The 27,347-nt window shown below is 48.4% G+C and overlaps 1 protein-coding gene across 1 annotated transcript; it reads left to right on the top strand.

The window, feature by feature from the left end:
* Positions 1-1,904: 1,904 nt before the first annotated feature.
* ARHGEF33 (Rho guanine nucleotide exchange factor 33) lies at positions 1,905-27,347 on the top strand. The gene is made up of 15 exons (XM_053939738.1): positions 1,905-1,926; positions 5,171-5,220; positions 10,655-10,819; positions 12,383-12,504; positions 13,344-13,486; positions 14,509-14,568; positions 15,183-15,398; positions 16,025-16,154; positions 16,875-17,007; positions 17,712-17,795; positions 18,552-18,635; positions 19,373-19,521; positions 20,403-20,561; positions 22,215-22,976; positions 24,587-27,347. Exons 1-15 carry the CDS (start codon positions 1,905-1,907, stop codon positions 24,723-24,725), a joined length of 2,418 nt encoding a protein of 805 aa, XP_053795713.1. The 3' UTR covers positions 24,726-27,347.

Raw genomic sequence — 27,347 nt, 5'->3', positions numbered from 1 at the left:
AAAAGAAACCTTGATTGGCCATAAGGAAAAAATTCTTCCTCATAGAAGCAGTGTAGCCCCAGTATGCAGGAGCAGAAAGGTTGAGAATTCTCTAACCTGGGACATACTTAGACCTTGACTAGGTGTGGCCCTGAGCAACCTGGTCTGGCTTTGGGATTAGCCCTGGTTTGAGTCAGATAACTCCAGAGGTCCCTGCCCATCTAAACTCTGTAATGACTCTAAGAGTCTTTAGAAAAAAAAAAAAAAAAGCCAACAAACAAACAAAACCTGTTATACTATCAGCTGATCGAAAAAAGATGTAACAAACTCTAAGATTTATCTCACTGTGGGAGCTTTCCCAGCCTATTTGTACAAATCCCACTTCAAAGGTCCCTCCACCTTTGCTCAGGTTTTCCACATGCCTCACCAAGGGATCCTCTGTCCCGAGAAGTCAGTGGATCTTCTTAGCAAGTGATCTTACAAACAGCTCTCTTACAAATAAGTTTATCTTTTCATTAACCCTCAATCTTAAGATAATGCTTAACCCCAAGTCCCTCCAGTGCTGTGCTGGAAGCCTTTCAATCCACACCATAACCTGCAGCAAGAGGCCAGCTGGGTATTCTGTAGCATTCTGTAGTATTCTGTGCCACCACCCTCCTCTCCTGGGAATTCCACACTCAAAAGCTCTCAGGTTTAATGTGTGGGGCCAAAGCTACACTGCTGACGGCACCAGAATCACCTGCTTCTGCTCTGATTTCCAGTAGCCACGCAGGACTCTTGCATATTTTGCAGTTCTCCCATCTATTTAATGCTCTGTGCCTTTCTCTGTGCCTGCTCCCCTGAACACATCACCCCAGACTTCTCTGAACCACTTTGGCAGAGCTGTGCCAGCAGAGCTCTGTGCCACAATTATGCTGGCCACTCCAGTCCTGTTAGCAAAGCTGACTCACATCAGCCTTCTGCACAGCTGTGTCCCACAGGAATGGAGGTAGGAGGTTATTCTAGAGTCCTAAATCACATCTGGTTTCCTAGTAAGGCTGGACAAAAGCAGACTTGAATCAAACCTGGGAAGGGGAAGTGTGGATCTGGGCAGGGCCCACGTTGATACGAGACCTGTGAGCTGGTACAATCCATTTTTCTGTGTCTCTGCACATGTCATTAATCAGGCATCAGGGTCCTAATCCCAATACCAGGTGAGTGATGAGGTGCATTACCACGGGATTGGCTTGGGCACAGCATCGTGCCCTGGCGTCCCTCTGCACCTCTGCACATCCAGCTGCCCTGCAGCACTCCTGTGTCTCCCAGTCAGGGAGGCAGTGGACAGGGAAAGCAGGTACAGCAGGACAAGTGCCTCCTAAAGTGCTGGCAGAATTGTGCAGCAGCATTCTGAAGGCACTATTTCAGTGGCCCAAACACAGGTCTGAAGCACATTTTGGGTGACTGGTTGCATAGCAAAAAGCTGACTCTTGCATGCAGAACACCTGTGCAAGGTGTTCATGTGCCGTTCAAACTACAGCATATTTTGATTCAGTGTTCATAGAGAAAGTATCTTGCTGAGAAAACAGTCTCTGTGGGATTACATAGAACCTTTCAGTCACCTGTCCATGGAAGCACAAATGGCCTTGGGCTGGGAGGGAAGTGTTTGTACCAGCATCCACTCTGTGGAGGCACTGTGAACCCAAACAGATCTTTAGGATGCTTCATTCTCTCTCAAATCCCTCCTCCTTTCTCTGTTGTCTGAACTTCGAGCAGCTCTGCTCAATAAACCCTTTCTGCATCTTTCTGCACTCAGGGTTCAGATCAGCTGACCCACCCCAGGGCTCACATGTGGGCAGCTCTAAGCCATGAGATGTTCCCAGTGACCAGCCAGAACCCTCCAGAGTGAGGACAGGAGTCCCTGCGAGGACGCACACCCCATAGCAGCCATGGACACAAACAAACACGAAGGTAAAGCATCCTCTTATTTCACTTCTTGCTAGTATGAAAGACAGCAAGAGAGAAACATGCTCTCATAGGAACTGTCTGCTGGCCACCAGCCAGGCCCCTGAGAGCACCTCTCAACCATGGCAGCTGTGGGCAAATGTTCAGTACTTTCAGTTTCTTAGAAATACCTGGGGGTTGACATTGTTATTTCTTATTTTAGAACTACCTCCCTCTCCTCTCTGGAAAATACTCCTGTGGCATATGTGATGTCCAATGTGGGAAATGATTCCTTTTCTTGCCTCGTACCCCACTTCTGCCTTAGGATGTAGAGACTTCTGACTGTCCAAAGATGTGTTTTACATGAGGGTGCTGTGATGAGGATCTGCTTCTCTCCCCCATGTGCTTTGTAGAGAGGGGTTCTTGTTTGTATCGGTGCCACAACACAGAAATCTGCACCAATCCCAATCTTGCAAGCACCAAGACGTATCCAGGCCACATTGCTTGCATGCAATCAGTCCTTGCTAAGGTTGGCTGCATTCCAGAAAGTATGCAAAGCTCAGATCCAGGGTTTTAGTGGTTACTGACTTCTTTCAGATGAATGTGGTACTTGCTTTCCACCCCAAACCCCTTGCATTGTGCTTTGCCTTGCCACCTCAGAGGCACTGTGTCCATATGGTGAGGAACTCTTGGAACTATGAGCAGGGGGAGCAGCTCTAGGAGTGTCCATAGCTGTCAGCTCAGGAGAGAGACTGGACCACCTCTTTCCCTCTTCACAGATGCTTGGTGGTGCCACTATTCATGGCATAGTTAACAGAAAAGTTAATTTCTCTATTAGTATTATGATTAATCTGATGAAACTAGGTCTGTGTACCTAGGCCCTTACACTACAGCAGGCTGAAAAGGAAATTAACTCAGGGATTTTTTCCAATTAATTGTTATGCCCTCATGGGCTGCAGATGCTACACTGCAGAAATTGAGAGATAACCATGAGGTCCCTTGTTTCCCACAGTGAGACTGCGAGAAGCCTCCTCTGCTTCAGCTCTTTGCAGTGACTTTATAGAAATGATCTGGGTTTTGGCTGGGTACATTCAGAGAGTGCTCATGGCAAAGGTGGCAGTAAAGTCACAGTGGCAGTGATCCTCTCCCCCGTTCTGGTCTCGCTCAGGAGCAGTTCCTCACTTTTAGTATATCCAAGGACGCTACAGACTGATCCACAATCAAATCCACAGGAAAGATCCCTACAGGTCTCTGCAGACTGTCAGGCCCTCTGTCTTATGTATCAGATTGAAAGACACCCAAAGAAAATTTGGGGGAGGCTCTTCCTTGCTGTGCTATGCTTCTACCTGACACCTCCAGGCCTTCACAGAGCTCAGCACTCAAAATACCCACCCAGCATCTCCTTGTCCTCCCATTAATTCAGAATGTATGTAATGTACTATTAATTCAGAAACTATTAATTCATGTCCTCTTGCTCTCTTTGAGCCAGTCCTTACTATCCCCCAGCATGAGCCCAACAGAACTGGCATGGGCCTCAGTTTCCATGATTCAGGAGAGCCACTGTACACACAGCCCCAGCTCCAGGCATCATGAGAAAGCTTCAGGCCAAAGGTTGGTTCCTAATTCATGTGGTTGCAGAGCAAATCTGGATAAAAAGAACCAGAAAGGCCAAAGCTGAAGATGAAAACAACCTGTAATTTAAAAGTTGAAATGCAGGACTTGGTGCAGGCTGGCTGATGAGTTCTGACCCCAAGCAGCTGGCAGTTTGGAGTCATAGTCACCTCTCCCAGTCACCTGCTGCTTCTTGTTTTCCCTAGGAGAAGCATGGGAGGATATTCCCCAGAGGGTCAGTGTCTGACCCAGCTACTCAACCCCACAGCTGAGAGAGCCACTAGCACAGGCAGGAAGTGGCACATGGGCAGAGAGGAGCACACAGCCTCTGTGCCTCTCCCTTCTGCAAGTCATTGGGGAATTTGCTCAAGTTCCTCTGAATCAGGACAAATCCTAGAGACCAGAACCGGGCCATTTCATAGGTGTCCTTGCTGGTAACCCACATTCCCCCTCAGGGGTAAAGAAAATCAGAATGGAGCTATGCCTTGTATAGCTCTGACTTCCAGGCTTCAACTTTCCCCTGGCTGACTGTGCAGAGTCCTCCCTGCGTGCTTTTCCAGCCTCTGCAGGACTGAATTTCTGTGTTCTTAAAGGCCCAGGTTGGAGAAGCAGCAAGCATCTGCAGCCAGCATGGAAAGGAGGAGCTTGGCTTCCCCTGGAGTTGGGCACAGGGTTTCTGGTCGTGTCTGTGACTTAACAGCAGAGATGAGTGAGGCAAATCCTTGGAGGCAAGAGAAAACCCATCTTGTGAAGTGGCATTCCCAAGGGGAGGCAATCCAGATGAGGAATGGTGTTTTCTGGCAGTGAGATCCAGCCAATGGCAGTGGCCATTGGACTGCAATTGTCTCAAAGGGCAACGGCAGCACAACCAGCAGTGATTTCTGCTGGACAGCTGAAGGTTTCTGCACAAGACAGTTGGACTACATGACCTTAAAAAGGTCCCTTCCAACTCAAATGATTCCATGATTCTAGGATTAATGCCTAGAGATAATGTCTCTGCAGTGTCCAAAATACTTCTGCAAAACAGGTATAACCTCCATCAGCTAAGTCTGTTTCAGCAATGTTAAGTTGTACAAGATCAAGTGGGATCACCATACCACAAACCCCCAGGAATGACAAAACCAATGAAAAGTTGTAATTTTGGGAGGTTAGAAAAGACATTATTACTGCTTGGATCGCATTGTGACAAAATAAAACTTGTAAAATATACAGATAAAGTATTTTGCCTTTTGTGGAGGTAATAGAAATATGTACAGATATAGTAGAGGATAAAATGGAGTGTTTCAGTAGAGAAACAGATCAGTAATGCTTTAGGACAAAAACCCTGTTACCTAAGGCTGGTACACAAAACTAAACTTCACAGGGAGCAATTTAGTCCTCAGTGCACATAGAAGCTTTCTCACTTCCTTGCATGGATCAGCTCTGGCCAGACAAAGGACAGCAAATGAGGTGAATTTAACATCTGAATTTAGGTGAGTCATTCCTATTTTATAATTGCAGTTTATTTTACAAGCTATAGAGTGTTCAGACCTCCTAAAGTGAGACTTGAGTCCTTTAAAACTGATTTGTTCCTCAAGAGGGACTTCAAACCCTCTGTTCCAGTTATTTATAGCAGCCATTATAAGTCATTTTAATTGACTGAAGTTCTTTATTCCCACAGGAGGGACTGAAAGTGTGCCTGTGAGTACCCCTGCAACACAGATTTCGCAGGTAAAGATGAGCAAAATGCTCTAAATAACTCCAAGAGTTTAAAGAGTTACTAATATATAAACAGTAGTTTAAAAAGCTAAATTAATTTGAAGGAAAACTGTAGGCATTTACAAGGAACATGGCAACCAAAACATGCACACTGCATGAATAAATATCACACATCTTGGGCCTCATCTTAAAAGACCTTTCAGTAAAATTTCTCTGCTCACAACCAGTTGTATTTAGACAGGTGATTTGTGAGCTCAGCTAATTAAGCAACCGACATCACTAGCACCAAGCAGAGAATGTCAATTCACTGGGCTGGGGGGAGATTTCATGACTGAGCTTTGATGAGCTTTCAGCAAACCTGATGAACTGTCCCAGGAGCAAGGATCTGTTGACTGACAAGGGGCAGGGGTGTCTTATGCAGCAGGGGCCCAAGTCTTCTGTGGCCCTTTGGGTTATCCTGGCAGCCTCCCAGCTCCTCAGACCATGGGGTGCTCTTGCCTGATAACCCAGAGCAGCCAGAGTGTTGAGTCTTTCTGCATGTCTTTGTCTGGCCTCCCACCCAGAAGCTTGGAAACCCTGGTGATCAGCTCCTCCTGAGCTCTGTGCCTTGTCTTTGGGCTAACATTTTTGCTGCAATTGGACACCACAGATGCTGTAAGGTTGTCCATTACCACAGATCAGGGAGTATCTGTCCTGTAAGATGCAGTTTTAGCCTTTCCATAGTGATGTTTCCTACGCATTTCCAGCCTGCAGGAAATGTGACAGAGTTTCGAGCACTTTAATCCTTGGTCTGGTTCAATGTGGAACCATAATCTGAGAGAGGAAACATAGCCCTGAAGTAGAAATCCAGACTATTTGAGACCTCCTTTGTCACCATTGCAACACTAATGTCTGTAATTGCTTGCAAGTGCACCATGGCAAGTGGAGAAGGCACTGCTTTCCATGAACTACCCAGCACTTCTGTCATCTCATCCTCTTTTCCCATCCATCCAGCTCCAAGGGTCCAGCACAGTCCATCCAACATGCACACATGTTGCTTTCCAGCTGACACGTGGGTACCTTAGTGAATCCTTAAATGTCAGTCACCAGCTGGCTCTTCCCTTCTGCTTCAGCAAGGGCCCTGTGGATGATGCAGTTACCAAAAGGGCCTGCACAGATGTGGAACAAGGGCTGATGAGTACTTGGAGCTCCCCTTAAGTCATTGTTCTCTTCTGTAGCTCACTTACTCTGCTGCTCTGTTTTCCTGCCATCCTTGCCTAGGAATATATATGCTGGATATACTCCTACGGCCAGCTTCTTTACCACTGTAAATCACTGCTGCTTTCCTGCTATGAGGCACTGCAAGCCTTCCTAATGCTTGGCTGCAGGAGCGCTGCCCTTAAGCACAGGAGTTAGTAGCTGTTCTAAAAATTAGTTGTTTCCTGGTAAAAGCATGTATCAGGCAACTGAGAAATATCAGATCCAGGGCTTGTGTCAAATGCTGGACTTTGTGCCAGATTGGTTTCAAGCAGCCCTCCTTTGAGAGATACAATGTCTATTTACTTCTTCAGACCAGCCCCAAAAAGATGTGCAGTGATGGACAGTAGATAAGCTGGGGGAAGCACCACAGACAGTACTCCTTCATGCCACAGAAGGTTTTGCTCTTTTCAAGGATATATTTATAATAGCAGAATTGTTCTGTGCAGTATTTCCTTATCATGAGCCTGTTTTCTACTGGTTTTGACAGGCTTCAGCCCAAGGTCCCAGACAGCAGGTCCTGTTCTAGTGTAAGGACTTAGGCAGCTGCCAAGGGTGCAGATGCAAATGGCAATCCCTGTGGAGACAGAGCCCTGGACAGCCTGGCCAGTGCTGGGGGAAACCTGTAGGGACACAGCTACTCAGAGAAGCAAGGGCTCCCTCTCAACCTTTCAGTGGCAGCCAGGACACTGACCCACCTCACCAAGGCTCTGCTGCCCTCTTTCCATCCCACTCCTTCCTTCCATAAACCATCCCCATCTGCTGTCCACAACCATCTTCCCTGGGCTGCCTCAAAGCCTGAACAAAGCTTTAGGCTGCAAGGACCATTGTTATCATTGTTACAAATGTCTCAAATTCCTGGCACCCACCAAGAGAGAGGGGGGAGACACTGCAGTTTTGCTGCCTCAGCTTCAGGAAGCAGCATCAGTCCTCTGCAGCCTTTGTGAACAGCATGGTTTTTCCACACAGAGCTGAAAAACATCAGGGCAGCAGGTGAAATAGGAGTCATGGGGCCCAAGAAAGACATAAGCTACTACAGACCCATGGCACTGGATGCCTCACTGCTTTGCTTTGTCAGGTTTGAGGGCCACAGTCCAAAGGCACTGAAATCTGTACCTGGTACTAAATTATTTAGATGCCTAAATGCTTTTTTTGAACAGTTGTTGGACAGGTTCGAAGAACTCCCTATGACTGTTGCAGATTCATTTATCCTCTAGGCATTAGTTCAATTTAAGTTATTGTTTCTTAAATTCCACAACCTAAGTGTTAAATTACATCTTTACTCCCGTGAATAAGCGAGCCAGGGCAACACATTACAGTTTAACTGTTGCTGTGTTACACAATCTGTCTTTTTTGGTATGTGTTGCACTTAGAAACTTTAGAAGCTTTAGAAACACAGAGTTGGCTTGACTTTCCAGAGGGTCACAAACCTGTGAAGTTGCTCTCTGGTCCTATAGGCATAGGCCATCCCTGTGGAGACAGAGCCCTGTCACTTGGGCAAGGCATGGGCAGGGCCCGATACCTCAATGGCTTCCATCTGTTTTAACAGCTTATGGGATTTAAAGTATAGTTTTCTACAGCTTGCTTTTAGAAATGAGCTCAAACTAAAATCCATAGTTACACCATGCTTGGCAAGAGTTTAAAGATAGCATGCTGTTCCTGTACCACTTCACTTGATTTTGGATCAACTCTGCATCCAATGCAACAAGAATGTATTTCCTCTCTATGCTAACCCTGACCTGCTTGTGGTTTCAGCACTTCTTGTTCCATCATACGAGCTCTGTGGCTGGTTGGTGTTTCTGGCTGCATTCATCCCTCAAGCAGCAACACCAGGATGCATTTCAGTGTCTGAAACAGCCACTGCAAGCTGCATGGGGCTGAGGAAGGATATAGGGGCAGGACAGACTCAGGCTGGGCTCTGGAGCGCTGAGATGGATACACAAAGAAACTAAGCTAGCACTGTCACCACAAAAGCAGAGATTGGCCAAAAGCAAAAATAGGTCACTGTCTGCTCTTAGATGCAGAGGATATTTTGTCCAGGCTCTAATCCAAGTCTTTCCTTATGTTGGCTGAACTCTGCTTTCACAGAGTGCTTCAGTGCACATGGACACCAAAGTCTCTGCAGTGGTCCATTTTTGCTGATGCTTTGCAGTTTCTTACTCTGAAACCACAAGATCAGCAATGATTCCCATCCCTATACCCTTCAAAGGATCTGTGTAGTTTACCCCCTTTCTGGAAGCATCTGAGGAGGAAATGGCCAGGCTTGTGGGAAGAAACATTTCATTTTCAGCTTATTCTCCCCAGATCATGTTATCTCCAGGGCCAGCTCCAGTACTGCTCCACTGCTAGCAAGACTTGAGGCTGTGATATCTCCATCCTGAAGCAGATCTCTAAAATGGATAGCATAGGTTAGAATGGAATAGCATATTGCAGTTGGAAGGGACAGCTCTAGGAAATCAATCCTCTTCACTTGGAGGGCAGTGTGTGATGCCCAGCCCTGATGTGGGCTGGCAGACAGGCTGTGCCTTGGCCACGTCAGCTCAGGGGGAAAGTGTGTCAAGCACCTGTGAGCAGGGATGGGAACATTAACATTTTGCACAGTCACAGTACTTTATAACCCTCCCTCCCCCTTCTCCAGGCACATATGTTAGGGTGTCTGATGATGCCATGACCGTCTGGGCTGAGATATCAGAAGCAATGTGCTCACTGTCTGCCCTGAGCAGCTCCTCTAACCCTTCAGGCTACATTCACAGGTCACAGGGTGACACTGTGGCCAGGAGGGGTGGGGGAAAGGGTTTAGCCAAGGAGTCTGGAGCTCCAGCTGGCTTGGAGACTCAGGGTTGTCATCCTGATGAAGGAAGATGTCCTCAGCCTCCTGCTCCCCTCTGCACTGCCCCGGTGCCTGCGGTTCCTGTCAGTCCTGCTCCTCCTACCCAGGCACTCTGGAAATGTGTGTCCAGGCAGACCAGAGTGGGGGCTGTGGGGTGAGCGCTGGGGTAGGAGCGGGGATGGCAGGCAGACATCCTCTGTAAAGACACTGCCAGTCTTGACCAGAGGAGGCTGGTGCACGCCATTGCCCCGAGGTATCGGAAGCCATCTCTGCTCCATTTGCAGGACTCAAGCGCCTGAGTTCCCGGGGTGGCTCTCCGCTTACCACCAGTGCTCCCGTTTTGGACTCAGTTTATAACCAGATGTTAGGCCGAATTTCTGTTGTAAAGGTAAAAAACCTCTGTGCCGAAGCGCCTTGGGCCGCGACCTCGCCGTGGGCTTTGCGCAGGCAGGACGAGCGCCTCGCTCACAGCCCTGGGGGCAGAGGCCAGGGTCACCAGCCCGAGCTGCTCCCAGGAGGGGGTTCCCTGCTTAGCTCTCTGCCAGCTGCTGATCCCCCCCTCACTGCCCACCTCCACACCTGCCTCGTCTGCTTGCTCTGCCAGCCTGGCTTGCCCCAGTCCATCTCCTGCTTCACCCGGCTGTCACTGGCTGCCTCCAGCTTAGGTGGTGAGCTCTTCCAGCAGCACCAGGGCCTCTAGGGACAGAAAATAAGAGTGGGCACAGCGTCACTGTATGCCAGGGAAAAACCTCCTGTTCCCTCCTCAGCACAAGTTAGAGCTGCCTCCTTCCATGGAAGGGACAGAAAATAAGACAGAAAATAAGAGTGGGCACAGCGTCACTGTATGCCAGGGAAAAACCTCCTGTTCCCTCCCCAGCACAAGTTAGAGCTGCCTCCTTCCATGGAAGGGGCCTGTGGCAAAGGACAGAGCTTCTCCACAGCCCTTGGAGAGCGAGGGGTTAGACCTGTGTGGGGAGAGCACGTGTGGGAGGAGGACTTGCTCAAAACCGGACACGTTCTTGATTGCTCAGCTGCTTTGGAGATTAATAATCTGGCTGCTGTTATTGCAAACCTTCTTGGCATGTTTCAGGCTGTCCTCTCCTACTACAGGCTGCAAACTGCCTGGAAAAACTCAAAAAAGTTTTTTAAAAAAGACTAAAAAGGGGGCACATTCATTGCCCAAGACAAGCACCTCCTACTCTGTACTGAGGCTGCAGCAGGGGCCAAACCTCTCCCCATGTTTCCCAGCCATGAAAGGAGGAGGAGAAAGAGCACAGCACCTTACAGGACAGGTTACACCCAGCCTTTGTGACCCTCGGGGACACAAACACCTGAGCCTGGGAGGAGGGACTGGACCCACCGTGTTTGTGGTTGCTGTAGTTGCAGGCGTTAGCCTCTGAGCTGAAGGCAGGTTTCACAGAAGCAATGCAGGAGCTGTCACGCATCCAGCATGGAGAGTATGCCCTGGAAGAGAAGGTCAAGAGCTGCCGCTGTGCCATGGAAGAGAAGGTGGCTGAGATGAAGAATTCCCTCAACACTTTCAAGGTAGGAGTGTGACCTGTGGGGAGGCTGCATGCTTTCCACATGAGCTTGACTGGCAGAGGGAAGCATTCCCCTGCCTCCATCAATGCTCCCTGTTTGCAAAGAAAATGAGTGAGCAATTGTTTTGGATACAGCTGGGGTACTTCCTTTGGCTTTGAGTCTCCCCTGACTGCTCAGACTCACAAGTCACCCATACTCTGGCCTATTTAGCCTTCTTGGCTGGCCATGAGGCAGTGCTGAGAGTTACCTGGGCACAGAGCAGCCCTTGCTCTGGGCTGCACATGCCATGGGTTTATGGCCTGTTCATAGGCTACTGCTGGGCCACTGCCCCACAGCTCTCCCTGGGTCAGGTCTCCTGCATTTCCTGCAGGAACCAAAGCCACTGGAGAGCAGCAAATCAACACAAAACCCTAAAGCCTTTTGAAGTCACATTTCCACATGGCTGGGAGGAAGTGCTGCCTGGTTTATCTGGCCCAAGAGGATAAAGACAAAGGGCTGGAGAGACAGCCTAGCAAGAAGGCTTGAAGTACCCTTTAGACCAGCCAACGTCTCCATGCAGAAACTGGATGACCAGGCAGGCAGAGGAACTCTTTTATTGTTTTTATTGCAAATTTTCCCCAGGGGGTTTTGCTGAGTCAATAATACCTTGTGAAGCTAAAGAGGGCTGCTTACTGAAAAAGCCCATTACTAACTCTGTGACAGGGAGACAGATGGCACCAGGCAAAAGGAGCCCTCGGTGCCAGATGAGCAAGGAAGACAAACAAAAAGGGCAGATGGGAGAGGTTTCAGAGCAACCAGACACAGACCAGGACATTGTCATAGGGGAAAAGGGGATTTAAAATGCAGAGATGAAGAATTATGCAAGCAACAAAAGGGGCAAAGGCTGCTCTCCCTCTGCCTCATGCCCATGTTGGCTATTCAAACACTGAGCTCCCAGTGAAGTCACCTCCTTGCCTGGGGGAAATCCTTTGGTTTACATGAAACTTTTGAGTATTTATCCTCATAGTCCTGCTGCTCAGATTCATGGAACCTGCAGGAACTTCATGCATCAGAGCTCTACATCTGAGTAAGGCTTGGCTGAAACTGCTTGAGGGAGGATGGACAGGGAGGATATGGAGGGCCTCATTTCCTTAGGAAACCAGGCTAAGAGGGCAGATCCATGGCCTGATTGGCAAAAACTTATACATGTGAGTGCTCACACTGGGATCTGAACCAAGTGCAACATGTGAATACACATGCTGGAGCACGGCAGGGGGAAATGTGCTCCCTAAGGCCCACCTCCAAATGCCATTAGGGGCAGGAGCCCTCCCAGCACTTTCAGCTGGTGGTGGATGAAGTCTCATCTCCCACCAGTGCCTTGATCACGTGGCACCACGCTGCCTTGGGTGAGCTGCCTGTAGAATTAAGGATCCCCACGTTGTCACACACCCTGGACTCGCAAGGGAAGTGTCTAACCACAGAGCCTCTCCCTGCAGCACCTCTTGTGCACACCAGCCAGCATTCAGAGCTGTGCCACGTAAGGCTGACAGGCAGCCTGGGAATGTTGTGCTTTTGCCTGTTTCTCAGGAGGAGCTCAGCGATGCAAAGTCAATGATTGAAGAAATCAGTGCCAAGCAGGAGGAAATGCAACAGAAAATTGAGCAGCTGCAGCAAGAGAAGCGGCGGGAATCACGGAAAATGAAAGCTAAGTAAGGGCCCAAACTCCAGGGTCCTGAAAATGCTAATTAGCAGTGGTGTCCATTTTGTTCCTTTTTGTATAGCATAATTTCTTAATTTTTTTCCTGGCTGGACGCATGTATCAACCCTGTTTATGACCAGAAATGCTTCAGTTCACCCCAGGCTCTTACACCCCACAGAGCAAAGAGAGAAGAAAAATGCTAACACCTCACTGTGATTCCAGCAGCAAAACAGCCCCCAGCAGCTCCCTGGACAACCAGGGCCTGGTGGAACAGAGACCCACTAAAGATATGCTGGGGCTGTTGAAAGTCAGAGGCCTCCACCACTCAGACAACTGCACTGCAATTTCCCCTTCAAGCTTGCAGGACTCAATGGGCTCCTGATGATGCAGTCATGCTCTGCTTTCCTGTCACCAGCCTTTTCTCCTCTGAGCAGAGTCAGAGAATGTTTGCACACTGCTGGGCCACACTGATGCTGTGATGAAGCAGATGGTTGCCCAGCTTGGTCCTAATTAGCCTCCTTCTGAAAACAGAGTTTTGAACATGAGTCTATACAGCTGCCTTGATGCAAACACTTTGCAGATCTAGGCTAGCCCCTCAGCTAATTAAGCTATTTAATTAGATGAAATATGCTCTGCAAAAGAATAGATCTGAAATAACCTTCTCCTATAGCCCGTGGAAGTTATTTCCAGAACATTGTTCATGAACTGCCAGTTCCATCAAAGCCAGCTCCTTTCCTGGTCTCTGCTAGAGTTGTCCTATTTCTGACAGTGTTGGCCACAAATGTAGTGTAGGAGCTTCACCTGTAGCATTCAGACTTTCCAACCACCTCGTTCTTTGTGTTTGTACAGAAGAGCACAGAAGGATGACCACGGGTCACAGACAGTGCCAACACCCCTCCAGGGCAGCCCATTTCGATCCATCAACCTCCCAGAACCTGTGCTGATTAATGAAGATTTCACAAGTCTTTTACACAACGTGACTTATGAAAAAGGTAGGAAACAGAATAGGCAAATGCAGTGCCTTCCTCAGGAAAAAAAAAAAAAAAATCAGAAAAAGATCACTGGGCTAACCTGGATTCAGGAAGTATTTGCTTTGCAAACACTGTCTCAACAGCCATTTCTTGCCTCCTGCAAGGGATACAGGCTGGATCTTCATTCCTGTAGTGCCAGTGGCACAGATACAGAACCAAATGAGGGCTCTTGATAAAAATCCTGGTTTTGTTTCTGTGTGAGGGAGCAGGGCACAGGAAGGAAGAATCACACCTTGATGAGGAAAACACTATCAACTGCCAACACTTGGAAGTTGGAATCAAAGAAAAGGAGATGGACCAGACCCTTTCATTCTATAAATTTCTTTCATTCTATTTCATTGTCTGGGGGTCTAAGCTGGTCTATCACTCTCTTACTTTTCAGATAGGAAGATAATAAAAACATATTCATTAAAAATGTCAACAAAGGCAGAGATTAGATGAAAACCACGTGCTGTTTTCTACTCTGTTTTGCTCAGAACCTGCCAGTCATGGCCCTCCTCTGCCCTATGCTCTGAGGTGGCACATCAGCCCTCTCCCTCACATCCCTCTTGCACAGCCACCTTTCTCACCCACTTCTCCCACTGCTCCTTTCTTTCCAGTCTCATCCCTCTGCTCTTCAATAAGCTCCTTTCCACTCAAAATACCAGCCCCTACTCTGTGTCTGGTCTCCATCCTTGTTGTTCTGTGTGGAGTACCTTCTACCCAACATGCACCTGCATGCCAGGAGAAGCCAAGACTGCTCACATTTCTCTGCAGTCACACAGCACTGAGCACAGCAGGGACCTCACATTATCTGTCTGCAAGTGCTACTGAAACACAGAGCCCAGCAGAAAAGATTCTCCTTACTGGAGAGTCCAACAGGGGTGTTTTCATAGCAAAACTGTGAAAGACTGGAGGATTTAACCCTACTGACAGGGCTTGGCAGGAAGAAGCAAGCTCCACAGTTGCTTTCAGTTGCTAAAGTTCCCTTTGTTCTTCAACAGTGTCTGACACCAGGATCATGCCCATGGGAGAAGGAGGTGTGAAAGTCATAGCAGGCCCAGGTAAGAAAATAGCAAGCATCCAATGACAGCAGGACAATGATTCAATTAGAGTGCTTGCTTTACTGCTCTGAAGAAATGCTTTCAGGGAAGGCATTTCACAGGGCTGTCTTTCACTCTGCTCTGTACCTCCGTTTTCCTGCTTGCAGTTGAGATATGAGGGCAAACCTGTGTCCCTGAAGTGCCTCTAATGGTCAGTGCCAAGGGTTTGGCAGAAAAAACCTTTCTGCTGTTGCTTTCTTAGATTCTAAGTGCTTTTGCAGAAAGGAGGAGTTGAAGCTTCCTGATGTGACAAAGAATAGTGAGAGCACCACTTTTCCCACTTGGGAAGAGAAGGTGTTTCTGCTTCTCTAACATATGTCTAATTTTGGATCCTACTTGGCTTGAAAATAAACGCTGCAAGAGTGCAAACCTTGTTCTGCTGAAGAGCTCACCAACTGCACTTCCTTTGTAAATTAACTCTACAAGGCTACAGCCCATGTGAAGCACAAAGAATGCTCCAAATCCACCTTCCAGTGCTTCAAATGGATGGAAACACAGCTTAGCTGCCTGCTGCAGCATAACCTGTCAGAGAGATGCTGAGATGTCAGAGTCCATACACCTCTCTGTCATTGCAGGGGCAGCCATAGAGACAGATGACAGCCTCAAGCCTTCCCTGGCAACAGAGGGGCAGTCGAAAATGCATCTGCCATCAACAGTATGGAAGCAGCCCAAGGACACCAAGGACTGGGGAGATGAATACATTTCCAAAGAGCAACCAGAGAGAGGGAAAGACATGGGCCAAAGCAGATACAGCTCAGCAGACAACATAATATGTGAACCCTCTTTGGCTGGTAAGGAGTAGAAAACTCTGGCTAGAGAGGCTCAAAGCTGGTGTGAGCTGGCTGGTTGTCAGCATCCACGGAGGGAGACACACAGACCAGTTTCTGCTGCTGGGGGGAATCTCTCAGGGCCTCACACTCCACTGCAAGACCTCTGGCCTTTGTATTTGTTGGGCTGTGTGACTGACAGAACCACTCTGTACCCAGGACAGCCCTTCTCCTTTCCAAGACCTGTCAGGTTCAGAGTACTGATGGGATTGCAGCAGAGTAGTTGCTTAAGTGGGTGAAAAATACAACTTCTCATTCTGCAGGGTTTCTTCAGGATGGGAAACCCTGATATGAGTTGTTTTGCCTTTGATTGCTTGTTTTGTTATTCTTAGAAAAATTTTGTAACCATAGGGGGAAACACATCTGCTTTGGAGCTTTCTTAGCAAACCGAGGCACTGGTCGTGTCTGGGGCATGCTGTAGCATCAGGGTGGAGTTTTACATTTTGGGTAAAGAAGACACAAAAACATGAGGCATTGCTACAATTTTTAAACAAGTTTCTCCTTTCATGATCACTTCGCCAGTCTAACATGCAGCTGTCCTTGAGGTCAGTATTTCCTTATTTTAAAACTTAACCATTATCTTCTGGAAGCCAAAAGGCAGAACATCGCCTTGGAGCTGCTGGAGTCAGAAAGGAAGTATGTCATCAACCTTTCCCTAATCCTGAAGATCAAAGCCACACTGCAAGGGCCAGATGTGAAAAGAAGCACCAAAGAGAGAAGGTATTTGATGTAACGTGCTCTTTGTCTTTTGGGGAGCTTTCTTCAGTCAATATTACTTCTGCATTATCCCCTCACACACTTTTTTTATATCCACATGGAGATCTTTGAACACTTTATTTCTAGTTGAAAACTGGAGGCACTGGGAGGTTTTTGCAGTCATTAAAGACGTTCCTGCCTGTCCCTTGCATCTTGTTCACCATCTCCATTCTCATTCTGGGTGAAATCAACGTGAAGTGGCAGAAAGGCACTAACACATTTTGACCAGCTCTGCATCAGTGGGTTGTCTTGTGAAAGGGTCTGAAAAATGGGACAACACAGAAAGCTGGGGAGCTCTCCTCCAAGCTCTCAGTGGCATGGCTCAGGGCCATGGTCCTGCATCATCAGACACAGCAGCACTGTCTGGGGCTGCCTGTGCTGCTAATTCTGGTCAGCTACTCAATGCACTGCAAGGAAAGCCTAAGGAGCTTTCAAAACACTTCATTAATAGCCAGCTGGAGAGGGCACTTGCATGTACACAGCAGCCAAAACAGGACCCCCAGGCAGCCAGGGCTCCAACCACAGGAGTCAGTAACACCTGTGCTGCAGTAGCAATAATAGGTGCAGTCAATGTTGCATGTGCAAGGCTGTGCTGACCACTCAGGAATGCCCACTTCAGCAGTATTCACTTACTGGGGATGAGGGTTTGCTCTGTGTAACCAGTCTGACTTGGTCTCCTGTCAGCTTTTTCCCCAACTCTCTGCGGTTCCTGGTGCAGCAGCACGTGGATTTACTGCACGCTCTCCAGGAGAGAGTCCTGAGCTGGCCACGACAAGGGATCCTAGGAGACATCTTCCTGAAGCTGACAAATGATGAGGTATGTTAAAGACCTCTCCAGAATCTTCTGTCACGTTTCATGACATTTTGTTGAGGCACAGGTAGAGTACACACCTTGAACAGAGGGGCTCTGCTGTGCAGCTGTGGCCTGAAGGGCAAGGCTCTCAGCAAGCCCCCCTGGGATCCCACATGCCAGACCCACCTGTGGGCAAGCAGCTCCATAAACTACATGAGACCCAGACCTGCTTGCAGGAGCCAGACTTGAGCCTTGACAGCTTGAATGGCTGTAATTCCAGTGAGGGTGTGACAAGAGAGGAGTTCTGATGCTCCCCTGCCCCAATACACCTTGCTCAGAGTTCTGACAAGCAGGTGGGCAAGGCACAGGCCTGCATGGTTTGTTGCACCCACTTCTGTTGCCCTGGTGAGCAGCAAGGATTGTAAAAACTCATCTAATACTTTAAAAATTTTAAGAGTCTTAGATAAGAAGAGCTTCTTACTGTCCAGCCTCTCTACCCCTCCCCACCTGCATTAAAGGTGCATTAAAAACACACTGTGCTCAACAGCTGAACACATTTTATAAAACAGACTTTCCTGAGAAGTTCCAAGCCCTGAAGGAGTGAAACAGCAGCTCTGGTGCATTGGTGACCTTCCAGCAGTGATGGTGGGGAATTAACAGTTTGGCTGGCTCTGTGACCAAAAATCTCTGTTAAGTTTGGGTGTTCTTTTCTCTTTCTCTTTTGTAAGAATAATTTTCTGGACTACTACGTCGCTTACCTGAGGGACCTGCCAGAATGCATCTCTCTGATCCACGTGGTGATCCTGAAGGAGGTAAACTTCCTGCCTGCTTCCCAGCACATAACATGGCAACATGCAAGCCTGGATCTCTTCCTGTTATGGGTACCCATGGCAGGACTCTCCTGCCAATCCACTTGTTCTGTTTCCTGGAAATTGCTGTGGCTGACTGGCACCTACAAAAGGCAGCTTTAACACCTTCCTCACTGTCTGAAACCAAAGCAGTTTTTCTGCTGTGCCATGAAACAATGTCTCAGATTAAACCTCCCAAAAGCTTGCCTATGCACATGCTATCCAGACCTTTTCTAGGAACTGCCCCTTGGAAAATGGAGGACTCATCCAAACAGAGGGATTGAGTCCTTTATAGAGAAAAGAGTCTTCACTTTCAGCTTCAGCTATTTGGTTCTGGATTCTTGGTTTACACTTGGAAAGTTAAATATAAAGGTAGTTTAGAGTGCAGTAACTGAACCCCATTTGCTTGCTTCCAAGATATTTTAATTTAGAAGTCAATCTCATTTTGTTCAATTAATTCGAGCCTAAACTAAGAACTTCATTCTGAGCAACAGTGTCTTCTTGGGGTTTCACTGAAACTTAACTAGTGCACTTTCAACATGCCCCCCTACTTTGTTAGGCTGAGTGTTCCTACTAGATAATCCCCAACCTAAATGCCTGCTGTGCCCCTGTGAATTGTTCTAGCTCTTTACAGCATAACTACTCATTAAACCACAGAACCATCTGGAAGGAGATGTGCTTTATGGGGAAAAGACCCTTAAGTCACTTTCTCTATTTCAGGTAGAAGAAGAAATCAAGTCTGATCTCTACATTCTGTTCTTTCATATAGTCCAGCGAATTCCTGAATACCTTATTCATCTACAGGTAGGGCCCCAGGCTGGAAACTGCATTGTTGAACTCTAATCACATCAGGTGACTTTTAACTGAGAACTGGTATTTGGGTCTGTACAGGTACAGGGTCCTGACAAACCCAGTGGGTTCTTTGAAGAAAAAAAACAAAAAAAATAAAAAAACAACCTTTTTAAAGGGAAAGCCAATTAACAATAGGTTAAGTTTAATCTTTTTCATGAGGCTTGCCAGTTTCTCCAATTGGCCTGACAGAAACAGCTTTTGTTCCCAGGAAAGCCAAAGGCTCTGCTGTCTGCTGCTCTGGGAAAACAGGAGGCCAGAGATGGGACACATCTGAGAGGGCTCCTAGGGCCCAACAACCTGTCCTACAGAGAGATGGCTGATAAAAAGAGTTTTGGTTCACAGAAGGCTTATCTGAATTGTACAGAAACATTTCAGACAAGGCAAATACACAGAAAGCAAGCCCTAGAAAATCAAAACATTGGTTTATTCACCCTAAACATTGGTTTATTCAACCAGTGCATCACCCACACCTCCTGTGATTACATTTACAGTGGTTCCTCGTGCATTTGCACTGGACTAGTGGGAGAAAGGCCCCATTCAAGTCCCTCAGAAACTCATGGTGCCTAGCAAAGCTCCCCCAGGGCAGAGCCATGAACACCCCACAGCCCTAACCCATGGTTCCAATAGTGCCTTCTCCCCAGAAAGGGTCAGGACAGCCTCCAAACAGCCTGCTCTCCTCTGTGCCTCAGAATGTCCTGAAGTTCACCGAGCAAGAGCACCCTGACTATTACCTGCTGCTGGTGTGCGTGCAGCGCCTCCGGGTTTTCATCTCACACTACAGCCTCCTCTTCCAGTGCAATGAAGACCTGCTGATACAGAAGAGGAAAAAGCTGAAGAAGTAAGCACAACATCAGCTCATTCTCTCTGTCACCAGGGAAGGGAGGGCTGGGGGAAGCCTGGCAAACAGGGGTTTTAGGTCCAGGCACATTGCTCTGTTGAATAAAACAAAGCCCTTTGCATCTGAATGCTGGAGAAGAACCACTATTGGCATTTGCCCTCCATACTGAGGTCAGATTTGGAGTGGGCCCTTCTGCCTAACTCTGAGAGCAAAAGAAAAATCACTTCTAAATCCTTCTAAATAAAGCAGCCACACGTTTCATGGAATCATTTGATTCCTTAGGCTGGTGGCAAAGTCACTCCCCAATGGGAAAACACACGGGGATTTAGCTCTGGCAGCTCCAGGCCCTGCTGAGGCAGAGGACTGTTTCCCTTATGGGCTGAGACTCCAAAAGAACTGTGTCATCTTATTTTACTGGGGGAGGAGGTAGGAGAAACAAAAGCCTCAAAAACCTATTTGAGTTGAACTAGGACAGAAATTACCCTGAATGTAGATTCTCAAGTTGCAGTTCAGAACAATTCCTTGAAATCAAGGCTTTTTTACTAAAATCAGAATCTGGTTGCCTTTGCTCCTTGTGATGATCTTCCTGAGAAGTAGGACAAGATCAAATTTCAAGGGAAGCTTCCAAGTATGGAGGGTGGTAAAGGGCTGGAGCAGATTGCTGGGGAGGGACTGCAATCAGTAGAGGTGTTAAGAACACCACAGAAAGCAGGATGCTCTGCTGGCTGGAGCAGACTAGGTGGAACAGGCTCTTCCTTGGGGTGGGCAGAGGTGAACAGGAATATTAAGGTCCCTCCCAGTCCTGTTTTCTGTGATTCTACACGCTCGTGCTCATTCCCTGCCTTATTTCTTAGCCCGACGATGGATTTCTCCTCCCTCAGGTCATCCCTGGTGAAGCTGTACAAAGGTCTCACCTCCCAGTGTACAAGCCAGGAGGTTTCTCCAACACCCAGTGCAGCATCAATGCGGGACAGTGGGATCCACACCGAAGAGGCCATACAGTCATTCCCAGCAGCACCTTCCTCTGGCACAACCACCCCGTAAGCCTGTTGTCCTTGTGGGCAGCTTTCAAAGTAGGCTGAAAACTCTCTCCTCACCCACACCATGCCAGTGACACCAGGCAGCTAGAGGCTGTCATTTCCAAAACCACTCCCTGTATATGGATAGAGAGATGAAGGGCTGGCTCCATCCTGCTGTCCCCTGCCGTGTGGTTTACAAACAGGGGATGTTTCAGAGCTCTGCCCGCTAGGGCAGTACATCAGGTGGATTTGTTTAGGCCTGACAGTGGTGTGCACAATAACACTCTACATTATTCACTGTCAACATTACAAGAGCTGGGAAACAGGACCAAGGTCTCAGAGCAGGGGAAAAAAAAATACTTTTCCACACAGCACATAACTGAATGATGTGGTTCGCTGTCAGAAGAAACAAGTACAAAATGGGTTCAAAAAGTCACAAGGCTAAGTCAAGAGTGACAGGGCTACTGGTAACACATGGAAATCTTCAGAGAATCACAAAATATTCTGAGTTGGAAAGGTGGAAAGGACAAGAGTCATTGAGTCCAACTCCTGGCTCTGCACAGAACCATCCTCAAGAGTCACACCATGTGCCTGAGAACTTTGTGCAAACACCTCTTGAACTCTGTCAGGCTGGTGCTGTGACCACTGCTCTGGGGAGCCTGTTCAGTGCCCAACCACTCCCTGGGAGAAGAAACTTTTCCTAATATTCAACCTAAACCTCCCCTGAGACAACTTCACGCCATTCCCTCAGGTCCTGTCACCGGTCACCAGAGAGAAGAGATCAGTGCCTGCCCCTCTGCTGTCCCTCATGAGGAAGCTGCAAACTGCAATGAGGTCTCCCCTCAGTGTCCTCCAGGCTGAACAGGCCAAGTGCCCTCAGCCACTCCTCATATGGTTCCCCTTTAGCCATTTCCAGCCTGACAGGTGCCAAATGAGATGATCAGAGAGGCATGCTAGACTTACCTTTATTCTTATGCCAGAAATTTGTGGCTAATCTCGTTTGATACTAACAAGAGTTTGGCTGCATCATTGCCAGTCCCCCTCTGTTAGCAGTGTTACAGATCAGTCCTTAGCCTCCTTCTCCCCAGACTGCCCAAGCCCATCTTCCTCCTCTCACAGACCAGAGTTGCTGAGTTTTGCTCCAGGCTTCCACCCTGGTAGCCTCAGCTGGCACCACCCCCACATTCATCATGAACTGAAGACTCAGCTGGAACACAAGGAGGGTAGGAGCCCTCCAAGTACTCCTGACACATTTTGGGGACAGAGTCACTTTACCCACCTGAAACCACAGGAAAGTGAGACACAGCTCCTACATTACAGAGAGAGAAGGAAAGTTAGAAACTAAAATGCAGATGAGCAGGAGAGAGATGGAGCAGTTGGCTCCTCATCTCAGTTTCTATTCATTTCATGCTGTAGAATACAAAAGTCAGACAAAGCTACTGGATAAGCAGTTCTGTCTCTCCAAGTTTGGTCCTCATAACCAGCCAGGCCATTTCTGCAAGAGACACCTCTGTTACTGTTCTCCAAGACAGAAGAGTACCTTTTGGCCATAAAATCAACACAATAGGGCTGGGGGAGTGAAGGGGTGGGGGGAATTTGTCATGCTGCCTCTGTCATCCTTTAGTATTCCACTTCTGTCTGTTTCTTTGTTTTGTTTTGGTTTTTATTTCTAAGGCATTTGATGCCGCAGATGAAGAAACCCCAGCCGACGGTGATGGAGAACATCCAGGCTGTAAAGTCCCCTGACTGGGAGATGGAAAGCAGAAAACACGAGAGGCCAGAGAACATCCTTGCCTCCTCTCAGCTGACAGAGCAGGAACTCAAGGCCTTGACAGCCCCCTTGCAATCCATCCCCGAAATGGAGTACGAAGCGCCACCGGCTGACGCGGTGGGGAACACCGAGAGAGCCATCAGGAGCTCTGTGGAACTGCTGCAGGATGCCAGGAACTTTGCACCAAGCTACGAAGAGTTTGACTACCCCGGGGAGGTTTTCACCATGCCAGGCCCCTACGAAGATGACACCTTCCAAAACCTTGCTCTCTTTGAGAACTGTTCCCCGGCCTCTTCCGAGTCCAGCTTGGATATTTGCTTCCTCAGGCCTGTGAACTTCACCTCAGAACCGGAGAGGACAGACCATGCCTTGCAGCCACTGCCTAAGAGCTGCACTCCCGTGAGCAGCAGCACCTACAAGCGTGAGATGTTCCACAGCAAAGGGAAGCAGCTGAGCAGGTCCCTGAAGGAGCTGCCGCGGAGCGCGGAGGGCGTGAGCACCAGACTCTACAGCACACGGAGCAGCAGTGGGAGCCGCCTGCAGCAGAAGCAGGACAGGAATGTTCAGCCTCACATGATCTCAGCCTCATCTCGAAGCTCCCAAAGGAGCTACTTCCCCCCACAGAGAGGAGCGGGTGAAAAACCGAGCTTTTTGGAAGTAAGGAGGCTTAAATAGGAGGAGGAAAAAAAAAAAAAAAAAAAAAAAAAAGGCACATGGTGGTGCAGCAGCAGGAGAAAGATCTGAGATACAGTTAGAGTAGAACACGCCAAAACAGCTTTCAAGCCCACACATTCCAAGACCTCAACTGCATGTACATGCCTAAGGGAGGGACAAGACAGCTCTTTTTCACACACATCATCCCCAGGGAAAAGCACAGGTTGAGGTGCACAGCTGGCTGAGCTAGAACACCTTTGAGACAAGGTAGCCTCTTGTGTGTCTCCACCTGTCACTGAGCTTCCGCCCCAGCTGAATGTTCTGAGCAGGTCACAAAGTTTACACAAAGCTGTTCAAAATTAGTGCTGTGGCTGGCACCCAGTTAAACAGGTGCCTTTCCACCTGCTGTGAGAAGTGCTGGGTAAGTCATGCCAGTGTAACCCAGCATGGCTTGGCCAAGCTCAGCCCATTTACACCAGCAGGGATATGGTCCATAGGTTTTGTTCCACCTGTATTTGTTGCCTGGATTGTACATACCCATGCCAAACTCTGTGTGAGAACAGTCAGAGCCCAGCAACTGTGTCCTTGAGATGGGACATGGCAAACAGCACTGTAAGCCTCCAGGGACACCAGGTCCTGCAGGAGCAATGCTTCTGTGGTTTGCAGTGACTGTTCAGAGTCAGCTTTGGGCTGTCACAGCCAAGGAAGTAGAGGCCAAGGGTGCTCTGAGGTGCTTAGATAGGAGGCTGTAGATGCAGATGATGATGGGAGATAGGTTCCAACAGCCTGACTTGAAAAGGCAGCAAGGAAACTTCAAATGAAAAGGAAAAATATAAAAAAGCCTAGTGAGTGAAGGAGGTGGTAGATGGTTGAACAGGGGAGATGAGGCAGAGGGAGAAGAGCCATGGGGACACAGGCACCCCAGAGAAAGGGACCGATGAGCTCTTTGGCACTCACCTGCACAGAACTATGGCCCACAGTAGGGTGCAGATGTGGAGCTTGTCCAGAACTGCAAGACATGTTCTCCCCCACAGGGGGAAATCACCACGGCAATAGTGGGAAGAATTGGAGTAAAGGGTCTTGTCCAGAGTCCTGCTGAGAGGAGCTTGGCACTCTCCTGAAGGAGGGACACATCTTTTAGTGGCACATTCACCATAAGGTGTGTGTGCTAATGAAGCTTTTTGCCCCACAGATATAAAACCATGCAGCAGCAGAGCCAGTGGAAGAGTCTTTCACACCTTATCACAGCTCCAAAGCCTGATGCCTCCCTGCCCTAGGAGAGGGAGAAAGGAGAGGGTGGGAAGTTCTTCCAGCTGCCCAAGCTGGCTTGCTCCCTCACTGGCAAAAGAAGCTAACAAGTTTCCCCTAAACAAAAAGCTTAGCAAGAAAGGCTCCAGTTCCCTCTAACAATGCTTATCCTTCTATTCCTCTGTCACTGTCTCAGCCCCAGAGCCAGCAACAAGCTCTCTGCAGAGGTACCAGTGTTGCTTCCCAGCCTTGTCAGCGCCTCCTCACCCACCAGGTCCCTCCTAGCAGAGAGAGAGAGAGAGAAATAGAAAGAGAGAGAAGGGAACAAGAATGTGAGGTTGCAAATGCTGGTTAAATTGTCTTTTCCCTTTTAGGAGCTCCATGCAGAAGACAACACCAGGTTCTGCCAGAAGGATGACAATGAGCAAACATCCTTCAGCGACCACAACCCGCGGCACGAGCCCAAGGGGGGGTTCCGGAGCTCCTTCCGCAAGCTCTTCAAAAAGAAATAAGCAGCCCCAAGAAAGGCAGGCCACAGCCAAAGCACAGCAGTGCTTCCCCAGGCCCCCGAGGGTGGAGACAGACAGCAAGGCCCCAGGATCCCCCTGACCAACACAGAGGGTGGAGGGTGGGGGAGAGGAGACTCTCACAACTGCCTTACAAATGCATCCTGCTCTTTCTAGCACAGGGCAGGGCCAGGCTTTGGGTTGCAGTGGAGCTCAACCAGCAGGTCCAATAAGCACAGGAACTTGCTAGCTTTCATCTCTACCTGACTGAATTCCCCTCGGTTTTGGAAAGCTTTGGCCAAACCCTGGTATCTTCTCCTCCCCCTCATCCCCTGAAACAGCTTGATTTGCCATACATCTTTGCTCTTCCAAACTCAAGGCAGGTCTTATTTGGGCTCACCCACAACAGAAAGGTTACCTTTGCAGCCCTGGCATCCTGGCCAGAAGTCTAAAATTCCCTTCTTTTTCCTCTACTTTCCAAAAAAAAAGCCACCATCAAATATGCATTCCAGGAGGCCAGCTCGCATTACCCAGGTGGTTTGAGAAGGTGTAAGAAGCATCAGCTGAAGCACCTGAGCATTGCACTGCCCAATCAGCAACATCCTTTCTTTTGGACTTCCATCATTCACCAAAATCCTATTTCACCTCTTACGTGAACGCTGTTTTCCTGAATTGTGTCCTGCTGTAGGAATCACTGCTTCTGCTCTCAGACTCGCCCACGTCTCCAGGCAGGTGATGCAGGCTGGGCCCAGGGCCTGCCACAAGAGAGACTCCTCTCCACCTTATCCCCAGTGTGGATCAATGCAGACACTGGTAGTGCCAAACTGTCCTGGCTCCTGGTCCATAACACATCTGGAATACACTCTGCTGGCTCTTTGGCCTGACACCCTCACGAGCAGCTTTGGAAAGGTCCTTCCAGCTAAAAAATGCAGGAAAGTTGATGGTGCACCATGTTCAGAGGCATAGCCCTCCTTCTTGTGCAAGGACAGATCAACGAGGCCACACACAGGCCACCCTCCTCACAGCTGGACGTGGCAAACCCTCAGTGACTGATCTCTGGAGGAGACTCAGAGCAGCTCTGCTGTGACACCCGAGTCACACCAGCAGCGAGAGCACCACTGGCACAGTGGTTACCAGGGCAGCACTGGTGAGCTCTGGTGTCACCTGAAGCTGGGACGTCCCGAGGGCAGTTTCAGGAGCAACTGTGGTTTTATCACCTTGTTTTGACTCGCCTGGGACACCCGGTCTGGCTAAAGGACAGCTTCACCTTAAAAAGCTGTGAACTGTCTCCATACGGCCAACAGCAATGCCTTGGGGGAAATACTGTGAGACTGGGGGCTTGGGATCCCTGCATCAGCACAAGGGTGGCTGGTTTTGGGGCCAAGAGAAGAGCACCCACCATGCTGCATGGCTCTCCTGCTGTGGCAGCAGGACAGGGGAGCCCAGAGCAGGTGTCTGTGGGGGCAGTGGCCAATATCTGCTGCAGATGCAGGGCCCAGAGCTCTCCAGTGTTGACTGACCTGCACCTACCACCTGATTTTCCTCCTCTGCTGGAGGCAAAGGGGTGTGTGTGAAAAGGGCTATCCAGACAGACAAAACCCATCCTTTACTGCAATCGAGGTTTTCCCAACATTTCAAGAATGTGACCAAGCAAAACCCCAAAGATTAAAATGTTTTAGCTGGTCCCACTCCCATAGATTTTAATTAAACAAATATCCACTTCTCCTTACAAAAAGGAAAGAAGTAACATACTTTCCTGCCCTAGCTTTTGGAAACTACTCTGGGAAGATTTTTTTTTTTTTTTTAATGTAAGGCTTTTAATGGCAAAAAAACTCCCCTTCCATCTCCTTCCCTTTCCCTGACATCCTCATAAAATTACAAATTCCATGTCCCTTTCCAGTCAGGACTGCTTCATGCTGACCAGCCACTGAATCACAAAGACAGCGCCTAGGACTTGGCAGCTTCTAGTCAGACTGTGCAGGGCCAGGATAGAAATTATGTAGGAAGAGCCAGATACTTGTAACTGAAGCATCAGCAAAGCCTGTTTGTTCTGCACAGGAATCAGCCACAGACAGAACAGTTTGTCTGTCCATGGAACCAGAGCTGTATCATTATGGACAAGTGTCCATTGTAATGCACTGATGCTGTCAAGGGCTTTGATTCTTGTGGTTTTGGTCTCATGTATGTAATGACACTTTTATCCTTCACAAAACAATCCTGCTTTTCATATTTGCCAAGCAGAATACCAGGACAGAAACAGGACAAAGGAAAAAAACCTACCTGCTAACATCTCCTGGGTGAGGAGATCCTTCCAAAGTGGCAGACCCTTGCTTGTAAAATGCATGTGGATTTCAGCTTCTATTTTAGTGATTTAAGGCACAGTCAGAACTGATGGTTATTTCTTTTTGATTCTCTAGGAGTTCTTACTTCCAGGCCTATACTTATCACTTGAGATGTCCTTGTACCTGCTCAGAATCTGCAAATGTAAATAGTATGAATGAATGATGCTCAGCACCACACACACACACACAACCTGTTGCAGGATCCATTTCAAATCCATCTTCAGTGTACATGTGTGCTCTGGATTATTTTTCTTCCTTTGCCAAATAAACGTTGCCTTTAAATAAC

The sequence above is a fragment of the Vidua chalybeata genome, chromosome 3 (assembly GCF_026979565.1).
Source record: "Vidua chalybeata isolate OUT-0048 chromosome 3, bVidCha1 merged haplotype, whole genome shotgun sequence".
NCBI lineage: Eukaryota > Metazoa > Chordata > Aves > Passeriformes > Viduidae > Vidua > Vidua chalybeata.
Note: the sequence above shows the minus strand (reverse complement) of the source record. Positions and strands in the feature narration are given on the sequence as shown.

Excerpts from the sequence above, each read along its gene's own strand:
- ARHGEF33 (XM_053939738.1), top strand. The coding sequence starts at position 1,905 with ATGGACACAAACAAACACGAAG. Across the intron at positions 1,927-5,170 it reads GGACACAAACAAACACGAAG|GAGGGACTGAAAGTGTGCCT; the intron begins GTAAAGCATCCT and ends TTATTCCCACAG. Across the intron at positions 12,505-13,343 it reads TCACGGAAAATGAAAGCTAA|AAGAGCACAGAAGGATGACC; the intron begins GTAAGGGCCCAA and ends GTGTTTGTACAG.